A 20400-nucleotide genomic window follows, 5' to 3' on the forward strand; every position below is an offset into this window, starting at 1 on the left:
CCAAAAACGTGACCTGTCAATCCTGTTCTGAAAATGACAATAATGTACTCTATCAGTAACACCGCTTACATCAAGCTCATACTGCACGCTGCGAAGTACCCGCACGCGACTGTGAACGGCGTCTTACTGGGATCAAAGTCAGGCAATGAAGTCTCCGTCATCGACACTATTCCATTGCTGCACCACTGGACAAGTTTGAGCCCTATGATGGAAATAGGTCTTGACCTTGTATGTGGCATGGATTTTGATTCTTCATCCTGTGTCAACTCAACACTAAGTGCTCAAAACACGACACGCATATCAGTAGGCTCGATCAAGCGCGGAGGAACGTCAGCTTCAGCTTGTAGGCTATTATCAAGCAACGAATCGACCGAACGATAAGGTCCTTGTGCCTGTTGGCGAAAAGGTCGCCTCCTCCATAAAGACAGCATTCCCCGACGCGTTTGCTCTCGTTGTATGTCTTGACTTGCTGGAACCACTGGAATCCTCATGCATTTGTATGTAGATCGATGGCACGTCGTTGGATGGGAGCAACCCAGCTCTGATTGTGTGTGTTATCATGATTCACTTGAAATGAGCCTTACACTTGCTCTGCAGCCGCACGTCTTCAATTCGTCAGCTTCGTCATGGAAACCTCAGTCACCGTTGACGAGCGCTTCTTCGCCTTTCAAGCTACGAAACACATCCTCGCCTTCCCTTGCTTTCAAGTACATCCACGAGGATGGAGTTCATCGACAATTTGGTGATTTCGATGATCATCTGGAGGACGTCACTATCGATTGGCTCAGAAACGCACCTGTTTCATATGTGATTGAAGCATAATTTATCAAGATAGTATGGCAGCTTTAAAACAGGACACAAATACATGAGAGTGTATGATAAATCGTGAGGCCAGAAATGCAGTTCTACAAATATCCCGGAATTCATCAAGTTCTGGCAACATTGTGGTAATGTGGCCCTGGATAATTATATGTCTTCAAGAACACCCTGTCATGTTGCGTTACAAGCCATCTGCCACGGCAAACTCGTCAGAATATTATTCTGTTGTCACCATGGAATTCACGTACTTCATGAAGTCGTTTACGAAATCTCGTAGGATATTGATAGATACTTCATCCATCGAGGTGTGTGCCACCATGTCAGGTAACTTGACTGCAGACAGATCAGCCGAACAAACCGCTTGTGGATACCGCAACTCACCAAAGAGCCGACACAGATGCTCCGCACCGTAGACTTGACTCATTTCTTTTTCTTCCCCTGGGTTGACATGCTGACCTGTTATGTACTGCTTACGCGTTTGTGCATACTGGGGTCGCTCGTAGCGATATAAGAGCATGCTCCCGAGGGATCGGTCGAAGTAAGTCTGGAGTCCTGCCAATAATGTTGGCAGAAGATCAATTTTGGTGCTGTAGACGAATGAGGCGCGAGAAACTGCCTTTAAGACGAATGGGAGCTTGCCTGGGATGCATCTGCGACGTAGCATACTGCTTGAACTCCTCCAGGAGATCCCGTACGCAAGGTTTTCGTGGCAGGGTAACGAGCTACGGATAAAGGTGTTCGTGTGGCGTTCCTTCACGTCAGGATGGGAAGATACCTGGTTATTCTTGGTCACAAACTCCCAATCATTCACCAATATCACTTTAATCGTTTCAGGTATCGTCAGCTTAAGTTCGTATTTCTGGGAACTGTCCTAGAGTTGTGGAGACGGAATGGGTCAATCGTTTCGTTCCCTTGGTAAACCAAACATCTCGCACAATCACCTCTTCTCTTTTTCGCTTCGACCTCGCTGTGTCCGCAACCGCTCGTGAGTCCCTCCTTCCACCACTTCCGGTCTTTGAAGAACCACCAGCGGCAGCGGATGTCCGAGTTTTCCCGTCATTTTTATTCAGCGCTTGTGAATTGATAGTCTTCTGCATTGCCAAACTCTCGTCGTTATATTTCAGCAGCCTGTCCTGGACAACCCACTCGTCCCATCTAATCCCAAAGCGTATGAACAACGGAATAAATCTAACCAAAATAAATACGCACGTTTGCTTCCACCCCTTATAGTGCACAAAATAGTGTGGGCCCGCAGTACCAGTTTTAATGTTAGCGGCATCCCAGATCTCCGCCTTCAGGACCTTGGCCTCGTATATCACAGGACCATGATAGCAGAGGACTTTCTCGCCAACTTGATAATTCAACGTTGAGCCCATTCAGATAGTCGGGCAGCGCCAGAGGGGAGCACGTGATTGCGTAAATCAACCGTTTTCCATCACCGAAGCGCCAAGCATGTCCTTGGACAACGAGCCTTTTTACCTAAGGTAAACCGTAGAGATATGGTGCGCATAGAGCGAGGCTAATCGTATTCCTATATGTATATGCGTAGATATTAGTCAGTGGTGACCTCCCAGCCTCTCCCGATGTTATATGGTCTGACTTACCCGATGTTAATGTCCATGCCGATAACACTCATCAATTTGACGATGGATTTGCATTATCGCCGTACTTGATTTATTTCGGGCATGTTCAGCACCGGGCATTCAGGCAAGCACGGACACGAGTTCCTCGAATTCGAGTATGACAATGGCCGATTACGATACGCCAACAACTCCAACTACCGTAACGACAGTCTTATCCGAAAAGAGAGTAAGCATGGTCCCCACTTGACGTTGATTTTCCTTTGCTTACGGTACTCCGATCGTCTGGATATATTCCATCGCACTCTTTTCTCCAGTGTACATTTCGCCGCTAGTGATAAAAGAGTTGAAGCGGATCGTAGACTCAAGCGAAATCACGAAGTACGTGTCCACCATTCTGCTCTGCCATATGATCCACCCACACCTGGCATGGTAACAGGGAAGATGACACAAATTGGCCCAAAAAGAACATTGTAGGGAAGCAAGAGATGGAAATAAGAATTGGGAATGACCACATTGCTTTTGAGGTACACGATTACTAACATATCCTAACATGCACCGATCTCAATATGGGATTCCATTACAGACCGCTAAAATTGGGTCACTTGTTGACGTACAGGACAGTGAAGACCCAGAAGGCCTTCGCGTCTTTTATTATCTAGTTCAAGACCTCAAGGTTAGCCCCGTCACTCTGTTATTAACTACTGGAATCCAAGAGGATATGCTCATTATCGCCCCCCTTCGCGCAGTGCCTCATTTTCTCCTTGATCACAATGCATTTCAAGATCAAGCCTATATAATGGCCTGATCGGCGTGTTAGCTCGTGGATGTAATCTTGTACTCACCGAATTAATGTGCTCCACCTCACGCACTACGGTAGCTATTGGCTCTGACGGGAGCTGCTGACCCTTCAGATGTGCACGCCTAATTTTTGCAACGACCGTTTCATATCTCCATGAATATGATTCATTGTCGGAGCACGCATTTGACTTGCCTGGTTTACTGGTCCTCGTTCCCTGAAATGTTTTTGCCACGATCCGCGATCTGTGCCCAAATCTCCTCTAGTTAGCCCTCGGTTACGGTTGAGAGTTGGTGTGATGCACTCCTGAGTTATATGTCAAGGACACTCGACTCTTGTGTTCGATGATCCGGCCTACTCTGCCCAGTCTGCAACTAGCTGCGACTCAAGTAGTTTGTGCTCAAGTCACAATGATGACCTGCTATCACGATCCACACAACTGGGCTCCTCAGGAATCTTCGAATTGGACGAGGCGTCTTCTGACTCCTCTGTATCACCCCTTACCAACTTCCCTCCATTGCAGACTTTGCTTCTTCAGAAAATTTCTCCAGGGCTTGCTAGCAACTTCATGCGGCCCGACCTCCAATGGAAGTTTGCCGTCTAGCCACGAGCTGGTGTAGACCCGGTATCAACCATCCAAAGACACTGTCGGGATGCTAGCTTTGTTTCGTGATTACTCAATCGGCACGAGTGAAAAACGGGAGGCTACCCGAAGAGAAAGAGAACAGCTTGAAGTCGAGGGGTTTGCTTCGAGTAGCTGGAGGGTAGGATGGCAGATCCAAGTTTCGCAGCTTCAGTTAATCCTACAGTGTCAGCATCTTCCCTTCCCGTCTCACGAAGTCTTCAGGGCGTCCCATTACATTCAGGCACGAAGATGACCCACATCCTCGCCAATGATAATATAGATCCTTTCTCGTCACTGTGGACAAACCATGATCATGCAGCTCCTACCCACCGCCATCTGATGGCCACGACGCAGACAGCTACCACGAATTGCTCACCATTGTCAATGGCCGATCGGAGCACTTGTTCCGCTATTTGGTCAATGCATGTGAACTTCTGCCCTAGCCACGGAGTAAACACTAAACATTTATGGGCCTTGAGTTGCCCACATCTGCCGGAATTAAACTGCAACTCGTTGTAGTTCTGGTCTTTAGCCTCTACCTGGCCTCAGGGACAAGGCGCCTGTCTTGGAAGTTTTCCACTTTGATCAGGGCCGATGAACTTGTATTGCATTCAGGACATCGTCTAGACAGGTTTAGATAATAAGTCGTGCACCACCACTGTCACGAGCAATGAAGAGTTGACGTAGCGCTTATGAGCTTGCAGATTCTTGCGATAATGATGATTCAGGGGTGGCGGTCGGTGAATCAGAATTAGAATGTATGTCTGGGGGCGAGGATTGTTGGGTTGATAGCGTGGCGGGTGACTCTACTTCTGAAGATGAAGGGTAGTTATCATTTGGCGGAAACTCCAGCCATGAAGCAGGTCCAGATTGAAATGATGCCGATTCGGCTTCAGCAGCGGCAGCGGAAGCCATTTCTGCCTTTATAATCTGGTCTGCGAGCGCTTTGACTCGACCCGAGCTTGTATCCAAATCAAACTTTTCCCGCGATTTAAATAATTCCGACTGCGCGTCCCGTATCCCCTGTAGCTTCTTGGCACCAAATCCAACTTCTGCACGCTCCCACCTAACAACCCTAATACCAATGCCTGGCATCATGTTAATTTCAAGATAACGGATCCACTTGGATAGTACGTCCGGATCCGTATCCCAGACTTTTATTGCTCGCTTGTGAACAACTCTTTCGAAGTTCTCTTGGGACTTCTTATGGACGAATGGCCCACGAAGAACAGTATAGAGGGACCGTTGAGTGGGTAGCGAGACGGCTCGTGAGACCGGCATCCCAAGAGCATAAGCCGCATGAAGTGAAAAGTGTATGAAGAGGGTAAGGAGTTCATGATGAAAGGCACGAATATGAAGAATAGCGACTGGGATTCCATGGATTCTAGGATGTTGCTGGGGAAGTGTAAGGGCTTGTGGTGGTACAGCAGGATCAAAAGCGCGCGGCTTTGGGCGACCTGTGGCTAGTCGATCGGTTGGAGCCCGTGAATCGAGAGCGTAAGGACTGCGAGATGAAGAAACGGTAGATGATGCGTATCTATTGAAATGAGTGAGATATGGGATCATAAATGAAGACAAAGGCCACACCGAACTGCCGCAGAGCAGAATGCCGGTACCTGTGTGGCGATAGGGCCAATTGCAGCCAGCAAAGCTCCTCGACTAAGCATCGTTCCAAGCTCCCAGACAAGCGCCGGGAAAAGTCACTCAATTGAGCCGGTGATCTCCGTCTTCCCAAAAGGGGCGCCGAGGGCTTCGTTGGTGAATAACAATGCCTCCGCCAAGACTCAAAGGAGAAGTCGACAAATTGGCGGGACCTCTGCATCGCCGTATGGTGGTATGCGCGGAGGAGTTCTAGAAGTCCTTGACTATATGTCTCACTAAGGTAACTTAGACGAGCGGGGAGTGGGATCGTATCAACCGGAAGTTGAAGCGCCTCCTGGACGAAAGCGGTTGGACTGATGAAACAAGAGATAGAGCAATTGGTATCCCGGCCAAACTGGACAATACACTTCTCTCATCTAATCAATTAATACCAGAGGAATACAAGCGCTCTCCTAATCTCAAGATACGGGCCTTGGAGTCTGCCGTAACTCCCCAAAGCATTTGTATGTGCTCCTCGTTACTCAAAGCCCATGCTTCCAAACCAAACTTTATTCCAATATGCAGCAAGCGTGCCAATAGAGGTCAAAAAAGAAATCATGGAAGAGATACGACAATTCGTTGAAGAAAATCTTGAACGACCATGACTGTCACCATATACCAGATTGTGCTGACACGGCGGGGATAACAGTGTGGTATATGATTGTATATGCAAACTACACTTTGTACTTTTTCCCCGTAGTGGTAAAGAATGTTTGCAGGACATATATCTGAATACTGATGGGTGTAAGCTTCAGTATAAACCGGATCTTCCAACGATAACCGTACGCACACTGCCATTGTGATGATTGCACAGCAGTCTAGTACTGCATACCAAAAAATTCGACTACAAAGTTCCAGGTGAACTGACCATCATGACCGAATAGTCATCATACTCACTTTTGTGTCGATTTTACTACGGAGAAACCCCGAGTTTCACGGGTGTGGAAGCTGGTAAGAGGATATGAGCTCAGTCGTCCACTCAAACCAATGCCGCAAGACCCACTAGCGTTGCTGGCGCTCTATTGACGTCAACGAACCCCTTAGTCGCCAGATACTTTCATCCAAGGCGCTGGTTTTTTCGGAGATTTGCCCTGGACGAGCAGGCGATTCCCGTCGGGGTTCACTTTCCACCATAATGTCAAAATCAACCAATTTGTGGGTGATTGTTGACATATCGTTCTCGAAACAGAAAGTGTATTCGCCAACATGGTTCGCAGTTAGGATGAAATCCCCTTGATGCTCTCGCTCTCCAGACAATAAAGACCAGCCATTCGGGTCGATGATTTCCCAGTCAATGTCGAACGTCCCGCCTGCTTGCACCTATAAAAGTGCCAAATAAAATAGTATCAAGACGTTGTTAGAATTACAAATGGTTTGTGGGGGTCAGAACGGTACACACCGCAAAGTAGAACTGAAAGCCCATTAGCATGTTTCCAGCTGACTATCAAAACTCGCCAACTCACAGCTATCTTTTCGCCGGCCTTGTCAACGTCAGCATAAAAGCAGAGCCTCTCGTTTGGAGCTACGGTTGTCGTTAGTGCAGAAGGTCGCACAAGGGATGGAAAAATTAGAAATAACACCAAGAGAAGATGAAGGGTCATGAAGGCCGGCCGTTCCATAGCGATGACAGCAGGGTGGATAGGCCTCTGCCTGTCCAACGAAGGCCACTAGTGTTCTGCCTGCTGGACCAAGTCGTTGTTTCAGGATTCAGTAAAAGTCCCGTGACCGTCAGCCATACACGTAGCGGTTTGATTGTCTCACACTACTAGAGCCATATGTGGAAAGAGGCGCTTGTCAGTCTCCCTCGTCTGGGTCCCCACTGCGAAAATGGGCAAGGGAGGAGGTCCCTATGGCCCCGGTAGCTCGCATTTTCCCTGGGCTAAACACGTCATCAGCTCCATGGTATCAAATGACTTGTACTTATCATGTGCAAGTACTTCACTCACCACCACTTCACCACCTCCACCACCTCCACTTCCACCATTATTACTAGCTAAATCGTACTAACCTGGGCGATTAATACTCATACAACCTGTTTCAGGTTTTATCCTCTTCCACACCATCCATAATCCGCTGGCTATAGTTTTCTCTGGATTGTGGTCATCCTAACCTACCTTTTTCGTGACTATCTTGCTTCCCTTTCACATCATACCTCTTCCTCTACCCGCTCTACTCGTTGTCTCCTGAAAACAGAGTTCGGCTCCGACGTGCCCAACAATCGGTATGAGCGAGGATAACGATGAGTTCGTTTTGCCGGGATTAGACGCAGTAGCTATCCAGCCAAGCCCGATTCAAAGCCAACAGACCCTTTCTACCCCTCTTCTCCAATGTTGTGAATTACTTGTTCGCAACCTTCCCGCTGTTTCTCCGGAGTCCGCCGAGGCCCACCTTAGGAAAGTAGTGGCTGATCTGCAAACACAATACGCCAAGGTTGCGGTCTCTCGTTCGTCTACCAGAGGAAAACCTGTTGATTACGCCTATTTGCGTCTTGATGCCTCTGTGCCAGAATCAGTCAAGCAGGCTCGTTCATTGAAGAAATGGATTAAGCCGCTTGAAGAGATGGGTTTCCCGGTCGTATGGAGTCCTATGTTTGGTTTGGATAATCGCAGGGTCATCACACTTAAGCATGATTCCGATTATGGTAACCCAAAGGAGTGGGAGGACCGGGTTATGCATGCAATCAGAGCGATCGATATCGGAGTGTACTATGTAAGCCTCCACGGTGCTTTTACCTCTGCGCTCCTACATTCCGAAGCCGATGTTGCTCTTTTGGTGGACACTGGCCTAACTGTTGGGAGGAAAACTTACAGAGTGAAGGCTAAAGCTTGTGTCCAGCCATTCTGGCCATATGCTGGAGCGGTTGTCGGACTCGCCCGCCATACTGAAAACTTTGCGCAACGACTGGCTGGCATTGTGCAGGCTAGATTTCCTAATCATTATCTGGCAAGTACTTTGGAGCTGGGGAATAACGTTTTAGTTTTCTACGTCAAAGATTGGGACACCATCTCTGAAATCACCAATAATCCTTTGTTCTTTACCGAATACCTTGCCTCATCTGGTGCCGATATTTCCCCCCGAAACTCCTCTACCACCTCAATGAGAAGGGCTTCTTTGTTCCCCGGTCTACTGTCGCCACGGTGAATGGCCCTGCCTACAAGATGTCTAGGGCCTATGACCAGCTTGCCGAGCATCTTCTACAGGCCCTGATTATGGTTGCGAGTGCGTATCATGTTATACTCTGCCTTGCGGAGCAGATGGAACAAATCCTGGACATTGTGAATACCTTGTCCGTGGTCGCCCACACACAAACACATGCGATCGCTGCAGTCAACACAGCGGTGGCTGCAATGGTGTGTGCGGTTGGAGGTCAGATGGAGATTTCAGGGGTTCGTGAGGAGATAAGTCTCCTAATTCGTGAGCGGGATTCTGCGGAATCGGATGTGGAGAAGGAAGCGTTGACCAACAAGATCATGATCCTTCACAAGACGATTCAATCCAATTCTGATGCGTACAGCGCGAACCTCAAGGCATTGGAGGACCTGCAGATGGTCCTAAGCATGGCCGTCGATTCCACGGCTCCCCAAACTATGTCCGCACAAGCCGAGGACACAGGGACCTCCTCTCAGGACCTGGAAGGTTTTGAAGTTGATGGCCTCTCTGTTGGCAACAGATACCGAGCCGATACCTAAGCAACATCGTAAGGTAATGCTTTTGCCACTTTCATACTTCCATTATCCATTTCTGCCAGTCTTTCACTCCATCTCTTTGTATCTCAGGCCTCCGTGCTCACCTCGTTCCGTTTGCTCCTTCCCAGGACGAACTCGCCCCGTCCAAACGTCATCTTTTTATGTGTCAATGTGGTGGATTCTACTGTCACTTCGCATTCTCAGTATGCTTCTTTCAACTCTGTCCGCCTTCCATGCTTGTACTGTTTCTCCGATCTCCTATTGTCCTCCCTCTGCTTTTATACCCAACGTAACCCAAACATCCTCCCACAGAGGCCATCCCCCAAAACTCGTTTTTCATACCTGTGTGTTTCTGATTGTTCTTCCTCTATTGTCAGCTTTTATGTTCACTTTCAACTGCCTGTATGTTTAACGACCCTACTTCTGCCTCCCGACACCCCAAACGCTTGATCTTTGGCCATTGCGCCCCTTTAGTTTGAATTCTACGTTTATTCATGTCATTTTGTTTCCGCTGGAGCCCGGGAATCATCCCCAGACTTCAGTATCCTTGTCACTAACAAACGCTAACATCATCAGATTCAGGAATGCATTTAAAGTGTGTTTAATCGCATCCCTGATTTCGATTTCGTTGTGTTAGCCTTTTCCCTTTGTCCTGTGTGCCTTTGCCCTGTGTGAAACCAAAGTGCCAGCTCCCGGGGCGCCTCCCCTTGCTCGAGGAATGTTCAGATACAACAGCGACTTTCTGTTCCACCCCCCTCGCAGGCTAGAGCCATTGGCCTGGACGTTCTTCTCTCTGCTGGTAGGTAGCCCAAATCTGAAAGTTTTCCTACTGTGAGAGAGAAAATATGTGCTATTCGATTTTTTCTAATTCCTTGCTTCGGAGGCTCAAGCTCCCGCATTCCCCACAACTCTAACTAGGGCGGCGATTCCGTCGTCGTTCCAGGCCGTCTTAACCTTGTCTCACAACATGTTTGCCTCGACGAAGATGACTTCCGAGTCGTAGAGTTGGCCTAATCTTATTGTTGACTATTCGAACGGTTATCTACGTGCATAGTACAATGCCCTCATAGTGTTCATGATGTTTTATACTTGATGTGAACGCTCTTCACCCTCGTCAATTGGTCATATCCTAGCATCACCACAGTTATTCGAAACCAAGGTGGCGCAGTCTCTTCATGGAGCAACTTACCGAATTTGCTCAAGCTGATGCCTCTTCCACTCCATTTAACTCCAGTCCAACTAAGAGCTGGGTCGAGATAATCACAGCGGTTCTGGTATACCGTCCCTGCCTCGACCTTGTCAACCAGCTCGAGGAAATCATCCTGCGAAGAGGTCCATATAGACGCTGTGAGGCCGTAAGGCGAGTCGTTTATTAATTTTATGGCTTCCTCGTCGGATGAAACCTGTTGCATCCACAAATGTAAGGCCGAAGAATTTAGCAGAATACTGGTGGATGCTTACTTTCATGATCCCAATGACAGGACCGAAAGTTTCCTCTTTCATGACATCCATGGCTGGGACACTCTATTAGCAACAACTCGACGCGACGAAAAAAGACTAACAATGGTTCACATCAATAAGCACCTGTGGAGCAACATACGTTGTCCCTCTTTTGCGGGGTCAGAAGGAGGCAACACGCTTTAATCGATTTCTTCTACTTACTCTCTCGCACAAGGGAATAGCTGCTCCGGTATCAAAGCCTTAGCCCCAGCGCCAACTGCGTCCGAAACCTGCTTGCGAATTTTTTCGGCACTAGCCAGAGAGACCACTGGTCCAAGATTCGTATCCTTCTCAGTTGGGTTACCAAGCTTGTATTTCTGTTTGAAGGTGTCAAGTTAGAGAGGGTCGAAACCGTGGTCACGCAAGTGACCGACCTTCACAAGCTCGACATATGCTCTGACGAATTTGTCAAATAGCGACTCATGGACATATATCCTCTATGACCAGAGGTGTCCGATGAGCAGCACCAGACATCATTATCTCGGGAGTCACATACCTCGACGGCACAACAACTTTGTCCGGAATTGAAGAAGGCGCCTTTCACGATTCGTCGTCAGCTCCGGATGCTCACAGGCTGCATGCAGAATGTACTGACCATCCACTAATTCTGCAACGGTATAATCGAAATCCGCATTACCCATTACATATGCAGGATCCTTGCCTCCGAGCTATGTCAATGACGTCAGCTGTGTACAGGCTAGAAAAAATGATCACGTATTTGCCTCTAGCGCGACTCCAGGAAAATTATCGCTTGCGGCAGCTGCTCGACTAACAACTCTCCCATTCTGGACACTTCCGGTGAAGCTGACGAAATCCACTTTGGGGTGCTTGGTAATGGCCTCTACGCCCTGAGGGGTCAGATGAACTACTTGAAGAGTCTCGGGTGGAAGGCTGGCTGTATAAAATGCCGAGGCAAGTCTTTCTGCCGTTAGCTATGCATGCGGACAGCGTTCAGGGAATCATTACTATGCGATTGGATTCTCCTTACCGGTGTCTGCGGAGACGGCTTCAAAATTACGGCGTTTCCAGCTATAAGGGCCGGAAGCACGGAATTAATCATTGTAAGGTAAGGATAGCTGCAGAACAAAGTAACATTATGCGTTAATAAGTGATGCAACATCAATAAATTGCTTACTTCCAGGGTGCGATCACAAAGACTACGCCCAAAGGTTCTCGTCTAATAAAACGCCGGAAACCTGGCTTATCTGAATCCTTCAATTCAACGTCCGAAAGAGACGATGAGGCGATGGAGATCATAAATTTGGACCTATCAAGGGTCCCTCGTATCTCCCCCGCGTTCTGCGAAACAGGCCTAACGGATGAGATGTACTTATTATGAAGCTGCTGTGGCGGTATTCAAATATATTCACCTGCCCATTTGCAACGTCAACTCTGGAATAATTTGTTCGGAAAGCTTCTCAAACTCCTCCTTCAGGCGTGACCTGGTTGAGAATGATTCGCTGCGGGCACATCAACCCGAAGGAACGCACAACGAAACGGTTTGCGATCTCGATTCTCTTCTCGATCGGCACTTTAGCCCACGACCTCTGCGCCGTTGACGCTTTGTTCAATACCGAATCGTAATCTGTGGTCAACTCCCTGGTCACATAGCGAGATTGGTCGTGAGGTGTGATAGTTGTCTGCGGCATTCCGAATGTTGAAGTAAACGGCAGGTCCCGGAGTCCGGAACCTGCGCATTCCAACTTTAAGGCCGTTGCTTGTCGCTGTTTCATAACACCCGATGGTTCATCAAGAATGAGGCAAACTTTTTCCGGATAACCAATTTTGCTACCTTCAGAATTCAAGCACGATCCTACGGAGCAGTTGATAGATATATGGGAACCTGGAGCGTGTACGTCTAAAATATTCATTGAGAACATCATACGAACTGGTTCCTATGGGTTTCACTCCCAAAGAACCACTCCAGACGCCTACGTGCCGAGATTTTGGGTCAGGCCTCCATTCCCCGCCTAATTTTCTGCCAATTCCGCTAATCCACATCAGATCTTCGCTACAATCCGAGAGATTTGTTCCAGGACATCCACTCCCTCGTTCCCGTGCGCACATCCTTGCTTGTATTCCCGGTTTTTTTTGTTTTGTTTTGGAATTTAGAATGTACTGATGTAGTGAATCATTTGTGGCTGACTTATCAGTCATATCATGTTGTACTTTTAACGTTCGGGCGTTCGAGTGTATTCCTGATTGACATTCCTCTATTTCTCGGTGTGTCATTGGCATCGTGAATCCGCAGCATCACGTCAGCAATGTACTTCCTACAGTGGATGTTCGTCGTCCCAGCCAGGCCCTGGAACCCGGCCGGTCTGGGCGAAATATTCATATCAGCGAGGAACGTCGCACCAGCGCATGCATACAACCACAGAAGCTAAATACGGCGACTTGGCCCAGGTAACTGGGCTGTATTTTTCAGGCAACGTGGTCCTCACTGCTTATGTTGGCGCCAAGAAGATTGTCAGCGGTAGGTACCGGTGATACACAAATGGGCGTTCAGGATTCGATTCGACTTGGGGATGGGCAATCACTAACTCTCGGAGGAACTTAGGAATGTGAACGATCGATCGTTACTAAGCTAAGAGCTCCGCCAGGAAGCAGCGCATTTCGTGGTGCTTTTGTGACGTCAGTCAGAGTTGTCAAGTCCTGCTTTGAACATCAGTAGAGCAGCAGCATGCCGACACATCACCTTATGGTCGATGGGCGGGTCAAAGAATTTGCGCTGTGGTTGGCCATTCATGATCATGTTCACCCCAGATCGGTAACCCAAAACTACGCAGTTTCCCACGCTTCATTACACGCGTGCATTGCGCCTGCAAACTTGGTGTGCTCAAACCTGCACCTTCAGCGTCAGAACGCTTATAATTCTTTCCCAGAAGGGTTATTCCTGGACTCGGCGCGCGGAATATACTACGGTAATTGGCTCTTAACCGCTTCAAACTTCGCTACTCAATGGGAGCTTGGCATGCATGGGTACTCTTCACGGTGTGCTGTATAATGATAACAGAGTTAACATGTGCTTCAATTTTAGGAGGAGCCGTATGCACTCCTTCGCTTGATACTAGGTGGTTTTGTTCCGTTTTTCCTTGTTATCAGTTTCGTCTTAGGCTCTCAGCCGGCTGTTCACCGGGTTTTCTCCCCAATCACTAAACATTGTTCTGCGTTCATTACCAAGCGAGAGGCGGAAGATACTCTTCTCTTCGATCGCGCATCTGATACTACAGAACTCCGAGACGGACCATCCCGGATTTCGAACTGGAAAACGGGCCTCATTGTTTCCATCGGCTTAACGGAGACCATTATTTGGATCATATATGGGGCGTATGCAGTTGCTGCATTGGTGGAATCTCATTGGGGAGCTTTGATATTCCCTTTCTTCGTGGCACTTTCCTGGGTTTACGTCCTTTTGCGGCCTCTAATTCGGCCCATCGTCACCACCCCATTCGACCTATTTGTCCTTATTGGTTTCCACTTGACAATATCCACTGTTGATATCGCAGCCCTAATATACGGGAAAATCGCAATGGGAACAGAAATGCGCAATATTTTGTTATTCGCGCTTTTGGTCAGTAAATGGCTCGCCTCCCTGGTGGTTCTTGTCATTGTCCTGGGAACTCCACTGGATATACCTTCGGCGAACGTCACTTCCGGGAAAATAGAAGGAAAGTATCCTGAAGATTATACTACGCTTTGGGGTTGGATTTCCTTCTCTTGGATGCAGCCTCTTATGCATGAGGTTCGTGTCTCGTGGTGTTGTTCATTAATTTTTTTCCGCTAACCCCACGGCTCAGGGCCTAGTACGAACACTGAACGAAGAAGACGTCCCAGACATGAGCGTCACCTCGCAATCTAAACCTCTCTTCATGAAGTTCAATACACTCCAAAATAAATCGCTCTTACGACGACTGTTCGTGGCCAATAGGCGCGATTTGTTCGTAAGTTCAGTTGTTCCCCCGCATAGTAAGAGATGTCTAATCCACGCATTGCGCAGGTCGACTTCGTACTTACTGAGGCGTCTGTGTTTCTCCAATACGCTTCACCATTCTTTCTCAACGAGATCCTCAAGACCTTCGAGAGTCCCACCCCGGAGGCGCGTTCCAAGGGTTATATTTACGCAATCCTCTCCTTTGTTTGCTTGGTCTGCAAAGCCCAGGCTGATGCTCAACACCTTTACTTTGGTCGTCGGGCTGCCACCAGATTGCGATCGGAGCTCATGGCATCTGTATACGATAAAGCGCTCAAGAGGCGTGACGTATCTGGGACTTTTAAGAAAAGGAAAGATGACGAAGAAGTCAAAGGGCATAATAAGGGGTCTTTTTTCTCATCCAGAAGTCAATTGAAGAACAAACCAACGGATGACACGAGCAGCGCAGACATCGGAAAAGTCGTCAACCTCATGAGCGGTGATGCGAACCGAGTGGCAATATTCGTTTCATCAGCATATTTCTTTTACGGGGCACCAGTAGAGATCATCATTGCCGGCACCTTCCTCTTCAAGTGCGTCTCTACGTTTCCTCTGCTGGAACTTCCGTATTAACACAAGCTCTCGTAGCATTTTGGGTTGGGCAGCATTCTCTGGCTTCCTCGTATTGATCTTGACGGCCCCTCTGAACGCTTATTTGTCACGGAGGGCAGTGAAGGTACGTACTAAAAAGCAGGTTTTGCATTCACCATGATGACCCGATTTTAATACAAAGATAAACAAATCTTTGTCGGCCGCTCGGGACAAACGTATGGGAGTTTTAAACGAGTTCATAAGTTGTAAGTTCTCGGGCGTCGCTCCTTCGAAACAAGTCGCCACTAATGTTTGCTCGCTAAGCAATAAAATTTATCAAATTCTTCGCATGGGAGGAGAATTTTCTGGGGTTCGTTCTTCCGTGAATTTATCTGCTCAAGCCGCTGACGTCTAATCAGACGATCTCAAGATGCACGGAAGAAAGAATTGAAGATATTGGCTAAAGGTGCGAATGCCTGTCGCTGATACCGGAGACATATTCAATGATAGTGAACAATATAAGAACGGACAAATACTATCCTGTTCTCACTGCTGTGGGTGACTCTGCACCTGTCTCGTTTGTACTCACCCTGATGGAAAATGAAGTTGGAGCGTTGCGCCAATATCCGTGTCCATTGTCACATTCTTGACTTACACTGTGATTCTCCAAAGGGAACTCACTGTCCCAACCGCGTTCACTGCCATCGCCATATTCAACATGTACGTTTCTAGATGCAGCTCCGTTTGCTGGTAGCTTTGACCTTCTCGCACAAGGCTCCGTATCCCTTTGAACGTCATCCCTAACTTCGTCGTTCAACTGCTCCAAGCATCTGTTTCCCTCAAGCGTATCGAAGAGTTCCTGAACGAGGAGGAGGTTGACCCGGAAGTCTCATCTTTGAAGCGAGAAGTCGTCCGTACTTCGTCGCAACCTTCAAGCATCGGGATTCGGAGTGCATCGTTTCAATGGGCTAAAGGCGCGTCTCACTCCACCCTGTCTCTGACGTCACCTCGGACAGACACCGCAGTGGATGCATCTAAAGTTACACATGCACCCGAGGATTCGGTTTTCGAATTGCGTGACATATCCGTGGAGTTCCCTAACGGTGTGCTGTCAGTGATTACAGGTGCGTCCGCCAGGAGATCCATCCAGCTCCGATGCCTGAATGCAGCCTTCATAAGGTCCTACGGCGTCGGGAAAGAGTGCACTTCTATTTGCCTTGCTCGGTGAAATGACTATGCTTCCTGAAGGGCAGCGCTTACTCCCCAAGGATCCTTCCAGCGTGGACGAGTTCGGTCTCACTAATTCCATTAGTTATTGTGCTCAGACTCCCTGTAGGCTTTATTTCATCGAATGTGACCGGCAGGTACTGACGTTGTGATAGGGCTTCAATATATGTCGATAAGGGAAAATATCTTGTTTGGTGCAAAATACGATAGCGAACGTTATAACGAAGTGCTCGAGTGCTGCGCCTTATCGCCAGATCTTGCTATATTTGAAGACGGAGATGCGACGGAGGTCGGTGCTCGTGGTGTAACATTGTGCGTATCCTTGCGGAATCATTCTATTCGTGCCGCTGACGAAACGCGACTTAAGGTCTGGTGGCCAAAAAGCAAGGTTATTGTGGCTATTGATGGTTACCCTTGACTTTTTCTGAAATTTCCATGACAGAGTTGCACTGGCTCGTGCAGCATACAGCTATTCCAAGTTTGTGCTCCTTGACGATGTATTTGCTGCTGGTGAGCTGAAGCGCTTGTTTGACGCGAAGGAGACTGAGTGTCGGCTATAGTTGACAGTCACACTGCAAATGTTTTATGGGATAAGTTATTCCAGGGACCCCTGATGAGAAACAGAACCGTTATTGTGAAGACACTGTATTTTCGACCATTCTGCTGGGCGCTGACATGGATTCTTAGCTTGTCACTCACCATCTAGATTTGGTGCTCGGAGGAGCACACTACCTGGTTCGCATGCTGGACGGACGTATCGCTCTCCAAGGAGAGATAGATGATTTACGTTCCAAAGGCAAACTGGATGCGGTTAAGCAGGATGCAGTGACTCAGGTTGAGGTCTCGCCACAGATCGCTCACATTCCTGAAGAATCCGATCCGGTCGTGGAAGGTTCTCCGGAAGCGAATGGCAACAGTAGATCGGCGCGGAAGCTCGTCAAAGACGAGGAAAGGGCGAAAGGAAGCGTCAAATGGTCTGTGTATAAAACATACCTGACCGCGTGTGGGTACTGGGTTCTGCCTTGCGTGGTCGCTGGCATCGTGCTCTATCAGATAGAGTAATTGCTACCGTTTCAACCAACCATTAGCTCTCTGACGATCCCCTTCAGTGTTTTGGGAGAAAAGCTGTGGATAAGGCAATGGGGTATTGCCTACGAATCTCACGAGCACAGTTCCCTTGTGTCAACATACTTCTCCAGTTATTCCTCGGTTATTCATTTCGAACCAAAGATGGCAATCGGTTTACCATACGCCAATGGGACTACGATCAGCGCGGAAGCGTTGCCATCGCCGTACACTCACCCGCTGTTTTATGTCCTGATATATGGAGCCATCGCTCTGGGTGGCGCTTTGGTCACCTGTATGAACACCATCGTGCAATATTACGGAGCATTCACTGCATCGAGGTTGGGCGAATGTTTCGTCTGGGGTGGGGTTTTTTTATTCACAAGATTTCACTAGGCGACTTTTTAACAGGCTTCTTGTTTCCGTTGTTCGTTCGCCAATGAGATGGTGAGGCGATTTACTAACCTAAGAGGTCGGGAGGTGCTAACTACTCGTTGTCAAATAGGTTTGATACAACGCCGATAGGTATATCTGAAAGGAAACATTTTCCTATTGTGATCTTACATTTTTCTCCCCAGGGAGGATTCTCAACCGTTTTGGCTCTGATATCATTACGATCGACTCCTCGATTAGGTCTGACTACCCTTTCTGTCTCTCAGCAGCAGCAGCTTACTAACCGCACATTACGTTAGCGCGTCCCTACGCGGTACAACATCGTGGATTGCTGCTTTCATCGCCGCCATGCTTACGGTCACAATAGTCCTCCCACTATTTTTGCCCGCTGCTTGCGTCATGGGTTCGTGTGCCTGACCTTGGACCAAGAAACAGGTTGGAGACTGACATTGGTTTTCAGGATATTTCTACTACCGGTACTCTGTTGCTTATGTGCGAACAGGAAGGGATTTGAGGCGTATGGAAAGCAATTCTCGCAGCCCCATCTTTGCATCCTTCGGTGAACTATTGGATGGAATTGTGACAGTTCGGTATGTCTTCTGTCCAGTTCACCGCCTAACGGTTCTCACCCAGTTCATAGTGCATATTCAGCGGAACAGCGTTTCTTCAACACCCTTCACACCAAAGTACAAATCTTCGCTTTCTTTCGAGTTGAAGGAGCGTTAACTTGAGCCATAGGTGGATGCGACGACTAAAATGTGGTTCCAATTTTGGATGGCCAACCGGTTCCTACTGCTCCATTTTGATTTCCTATCTGCAACCAGTATCCTGCTTACAACTATTGTAGCAATATCCTTGGGCGTTGATCCAGGCACAGCCGGTCAGTTGCGACTCGGCTTAAGCACCCATCTTCATTTTAAGTTTCATGCCCAGGTCTTTGCATTACGAGCGCCATGGCGCTCACATCCTCAGTGTACTGGACATGTCGGTTCATCACTCAGCTGGAAATGGGTGAGCACCATCATTATTACCACTTCATTTTCACATATCTATTGTAGACACTAACGCCGTTGAGCGTGTTGTTGAGTATTTGAATCTGGCCCAGGAGCCCCCCGCCATCATCGAATCAAACCGACCTCCTGCCTATTGGCCATCAAACTCGTCAGAGTATATAGTGCATGTGAATGACCTCGTTATTAAATATGCCAAGGAGTTGGATCCGGTGATAAGAGGCGTTACATTTTCGCTACGCAGCGGAGAGAGAATAGGATTGGTGGGGAGGACCGGATCTGGAAAATCGACCCTTGCGTTGTCATTTCTCCGTTTTGTTGACCCTTCCGAGGGCAGCATTATTATCGATGGCATTGACATTGTCACTATCGGAGTACAAGACCTTCGGTCTCGAGTGGTGAGTCATAGCCAGCCTTGACAGCAAGTAGTCATTTCAAGTCCCATATTTCTAGACGTTGATACCGCAGGATGCGGTGTGTACAGTTTATCGTCATGGGTTTCGCGACTGGGACTGAGTTCCGTTAAGACACTTTTCAGTGGTACTATCAGAGAGAACTTGGATCCATTCGAAGGTTCATTTCGTGGTTTCTCGCCGCTGGGTGATTTCTGACAGTACCTTAGAACATTCTGATGACGAGCTTCTCGATTCGTTATTCCGTGTTCAGCTCATCACTCCGAGTCAGTACAATTCGCGAAGATCAACTAGAGCATCTACCCGAGCGTCTTCCCCCGCTGCCCTGGAGCCTGAGGACCAGCCGCATCCAGAGACAGGGTCCATCCCTATTCCACCTCCCGTGCAGGTAGTCGCCACCCTTCCTGAAAACATGGAGCCCAAAATCGACATCAATCTGGACACACAAGTGGCAGCAGGAGGGTTGAACTTTAGCCAAGGTCAACGACAGGTACGTTGCATCAGGCCTTAATGCCTTGCAAAAGCTGATTGTTTCCAGCTCATCGCGATGGCCCGTGCTTTGCTGAGGTGAGTGCCTCATTGAGTAATCGCCATTCAGGAATAATTTTTGTCCAGACAAAACGCGATTGTCATAATGGTTCGTAGCGTTTTTGTGTAACTGCACGCTTCGCTCTTATCCAAACCTATTTCTCCAAATTTAGGATGAGGCAACGGTTAGTGGTTAGTTCGGCCATCAGTTCTTTCCGTGCTAACTACGAAGGAAGAGTTCCATTGATTTCGAGACAGACGCAAAAATTCAAAACACTATACGAGATGAGTTCAAGTCAAGCTTATTGATCACGATTGCGCACCGATTGGTGAATAACTTAACGTTGGCTAACGCACCGTGATTCTGACTTTGCTTCTACCCAGCGTACGGTCATTGATTATGATCGATTAATAGTACTCGATCAAGGGAAAATAGTGGAAATGGACACTCCAGCAAATCTCATCTGCAAAGAAGGGGGCGTCTTCCAACGAATGTGTCTCAAATCTGGAGACTTTGCGCAGCTTAAAGAATCAGCCCTGGCTGCGGCGCACACTCACACTCAGTGATGTCCATTTATGCTAGATTAACGAATTATAGACGGTGAACGCG

At 48.1% G+C, this 20400-nt stretch overlaps 11 protein-coding genes across 11 annotated transcripts; 6 read left to right on the forward strand and 5 right to left on the reverse strand.

Moving 5' to 3' along the window:
* The first annotated feature begins 23 nt into the window (after nt 1-23).
* Nucleotides 24-969, forward strand: EI90DRAFT_3042606 (uncharacterized protein). Its single transcript, XM_039059198.1, has 4 exons — nt 24-228; nt 308-454; nt 506-547; nt 598-969. Exons 1-4 carry the CDS (start codon nt 34-36, stop codon nt 820-822), a joined length of 609 nt encoding a protein of 202 aa, XP_038919804.1. The 5' UTR covers nt 24-33; the 3' UTR covers nt 823-969.
* Nucleotides 796-2195, reverse strand: EI90DRAFT_2968156 (MRG-domain-containing protein; the record flags this gene model as incomplete). Its single annotated transcript, XM_039055617.1, has 6 exons — nt 796-1011; nt 1068-1406; nt 1459-1541; nt 1595-1690; nt 1755-1974; nt 2029-2195. The coding sequence occupies 6 exons, from the start codon at nt 2193-2195 to the stop codon at nt 927-929; spliced, it is 990 nt and encodes a 329-aa protein (XP_038919805.1). The 3' UTR covers nt 796-926.
* Nucleotides 2196-2263: 68 nt separating this feature from the next.
* On the forward strand, nt 2264-3441 carry EI90DRAFT_3042610 (Mago nashi protein). The gene is made up of 7 exons (XM_039059199.1): nt 2264-2303; nt 2369-2374; nt 2513-2628; nt 2717-2780; nt 2839-2926; nt 2986-3075; nt 3149-3441. Exons 1-7 carry the CDS (start codon nt 2272-2274, stop codon nt 3197-3199), a joined length of 447 nt encoding a protein of 148 aa, XP_038919806.1. The 5' UTR covers nt 2264-2271; the 3' UTR covers nt 3200-3441.
* On the forward strand, nt 3132-4279 carry EI90DRAFT_3042612 (uncharacterized protein). Its single transcript, XM_039059200.1, has 4 exons — nt 3132-3191; nt 3245-3323; nt 3394-4117; nt 4200-4279. The coding sequence occupies exon 3, from the start codon at nt 3543-3545 to the stop codon at nt 3816-3818; it is 276 nt and encodes a 91-aa protein (XP_038919807.1). The 5' UTR covers nt 3132-3191; nt 3245-3323; nt 3394-3542; the 3' UTR covers nt 3819-4117; nt 4200-4279.
* Nucleotides 4280-4726: 447 nt separating this feature from the next.
* On the reverse strand, nt 4727-5224 carry EI90DRAFT_2843380 (ribosomal protein S10 domain-containing protein; the record flags this gene model as incomplete). Its single annotated transcript, XM_039053701.1, has 1 exon — nt 4727-5224. A coding segment is annotated over one exon (498 nt), but the record flags the coding sequence as incomplete, so codon positions are not given.
* Nucleotides 5225-5608: 384 nt separating this feature from the next.
* EI90DRAFT_3042613 (uncharacterized protein) lies at nt 5609-6198 on the forward strand. Its single transcript, XM_039059201.1, has 3 exons — nt 5609-5657; nt 5715-5928; nt 5990-6198. The coding sequence occupies exons 1-3, from the start codon at nt 5652-5654 to the stop codon at nt 6067-6069; spliced, it is 300 nt and encodes a 99-aa protein (XP_038919809.1). The 5' UTR covers nt 5609-5651; the 3' UTR covers nt 6070-6198.
* Nucleotides 6139-7065, reverse strand: EI90DRAFT_2909967 (emp24/gp25L/p24 family/GOLD-domain-containing protein; the record flags this gene model as incomplete). The annotated part of the gene is made up of 5 exons (XM_039054383.1): nt 6139-6199; nt 6255-6308; nt 6362-6412; nt 6468-6784; nt 6916-7065. The coding sequence occupies 5 exons, from the start codon at nt 7063-7065 to the stop codon at nt 6139-6141; spliced, it is 633 nt and encodes a 210-aa protein (XP_038919810.1).
* Nucleotides 7066-7201: 136 nt separating this feature from the next.
* On the forward strand, nt 7202-9178 carry EI90DRAFT_3042616 (uncharacterized protein). Its single transcript, XM_039059202.1, has 3 exons — nt 7202-7586; nt 7678-8449; nt 8569-9178. The coding sequence occupies exons 2-3, from the start codon at nt 7688-7690 to the stop codon at nt 9151-9153; spliced, it is 1347 nt and encodes a 448-aa protein (XP_038919811.1). The 5' UTR covers nt 7202-7586; nt 7678-7687; the 3' UTR covers nt 9154-9178.
* Nucleotides 9179-10014: 836 nt separating this feature from the next.
* Nucleotides 10015-12299, reverse strand: EI90DRAFT_2968170 (succinate semialdehyde dehydrogenase; the record flags this gene model as incomplete). The annotated part of the gene is made up of 13 exons (XM_039055618.1): nt 10015-10279; nt 10340-10553; nt 10612-10664; nt 10713-10759; nt 10813-10967; nt 11025-11087; nt 11147-11187; nt 11246-11318; nt 11373-11582; nt 11639-11726; nt 11786-11962; nt 12021-12079; nt 12141-12299. The coding sequence occupies 13 exons, from the start codon at nt 12297-12299 to the stop codon at nt 10224-10226; spliced, it is 1395 nt and encodes a 464-aa protein (XP_038919812.1). The 3' UTR covers nt 10015-10223.
* Nucleotides 12300-12348: 49 nt separating this feature from the next.
* On the reverse strand, nt 12349-12733 carry EI90DRAFT_3042621 (uncharacterized protein). The gene is made up of 2 exons (XM_039059203.1): nt 12655-12733; nt 12349-12600 (listed from the first exon to the last, which is right to left on the reverse strand). Exons 1-2 carry the CDS (start codon nt 12715-12717, stop codon nt 12445-12447), a joined length of 219 nt encoding a protein of 72 aa, XP_038919813.1. The 5' UTR covers nt 12718-12733; the 3' UTR covers nt 12349-12444.
* Nucleotides 12734-13611: 878 nt separating this feature from the next.
* EI90DRAFT_3118791 (multidrug resistance-associated ABC transporter) lies at nt 13612-20357 on the forward strand (the record flags this gene model as incomplete). The annotated part of the gene is made up of 33 exons (XM_039063139.1): nt 13612-13632; nt 13691-14395; nt 14451-14594; nt 14651-15156; nt 15212-15299; nt 15357-15420; nt 15479-15524; nt 15574-15620; nt 15665-15731; nt 15761-15874; nt 15929-16278; nt 16334-16486; nt 16537-16693; nt 16749-16769; nt 16824-16891; nt 16942-17015; nt 17069-17439; nt 17491-17741; nt 18025-18079; nt 18139-18242; nt 18300-18429; nt 18480-18525; nt 18578-18719; nt 18773-18850; nt 18898-19247; nt 19303-19323; nt 19377-19422; nt 19472-19752; nt 19801-19829; nt 19878-19899; nt 19964-19975; nt 20027-20119; nt 20175-20357. The coding sequence occupies 33 exons, from the start codon at nt 13612-13614 to the stop codon at nt 20355-20357; spliced, it is 4839 nt and encodes a 1612-aa protein (XP_038919814.1).
* Nucleotides 20358-20400: the final 43 nt, after the last annotated feature.

This window comes from Cantharellus anzutake (assembly GCF_015039405.1).
Source record: "Cantharellus anzutake strain C23 chromosome Unknown EI90scaffold_9, whole genome shotgun sequence".
Lineage (NCBI taxonomy): Eukaryota > Fungi > Basidiomycota > Agaricomycetes > Cantharellales > Hydnaceae > Cantharellus > Cantharellus anzutake.

Bases quoted from the DNA above. Each gene is read 5' to 3' on its own strand.
- EI90DRAFT_3042606 (XM_039059198.1), top strand. From the start codon at position 34: ATGACAATAATGTACTCTATCAGTAACACCGCTTACATCAAGCTCATA. The intron at 229-307 runs GTATGTGGCATG...GCATATCAGTAG, and splicing joins TGGAAATAGGTCTTGACCTT to GCTCGATCAAGCGCGGAGGA. The intron at 548-597 runs GTGTGTGTTATC...CTTGCTCTGCAG, and splicing joins GGAGCAACCCAGCTCTGATT to CCGCACGTCTTCAATTCGTC.
- EI90DRAFT_3042610 (XM_039059199.1), top strand. From the start codon at position 2,272: ATGTCCTTGGACAACGAGCCTTTTTACCTAAG. The intron at 2,927-2,985 runs GTACACGATTAC...ATTCCATTACAG, and splicing joins ATGACCACATTGCTTTTGAG to ACCGCTAAAATTGGGTCACT. The intron at 3,076-3,148 runs GTTAGCCCCGTC...CCCTTCGCGCAG, and splicing joins ATCTAGTTCAAGACCTCAAG to TGCCTCATTTTCTCCTTGAT.
- EI90DRAFT_3042612 (XM_039059200.1), top strand. From the start codon at position 3,543: ATGATCCGGCCTACTCTGCCCAGTCTGCAACTAGCTGCGACTCAAGTA.
- EI90DRAFT_3042613 (XM_039059201.1), top strand. The intron at 5,929-5,989 runs GTATGTGCTCCT...TCCAATATGCAG, and splicing joins CGTAACTCCCCAAAGCATTT to CAAGCGTGCCAATAGAGGTC.
- EI90DRAFT_3042616 (XM_039059202.1), top strand. From the start codon at position 7,688: ATGAGCGAGGATAACGATGAGTTCGTTTTGCCGGGATTAGACGCAGTA. The intron at 8,450-8,568 runs GTCAAAGATTGG...CTCAATGAGAAG, and splicing joins ATAACGTTTTAGTTTTCTAC to GGCTTCTTTGTTCCCCGGTC.
- EI90DRAFT_3042621 (XM_039059203.1), bottom strand. From the start codon at position 12,717: ATGTGCGCACGGGAACGAGGGAGTGGATGTCCTGGAACAAATCTCTCG. The intron at 12,601-12,654 runs CTGATGTGGATT...TGGAGGCCTGAC, and splicing joins TCTCGGATTGTAGCGAAGAT to CCAAAATCTCGGCACGTAGG.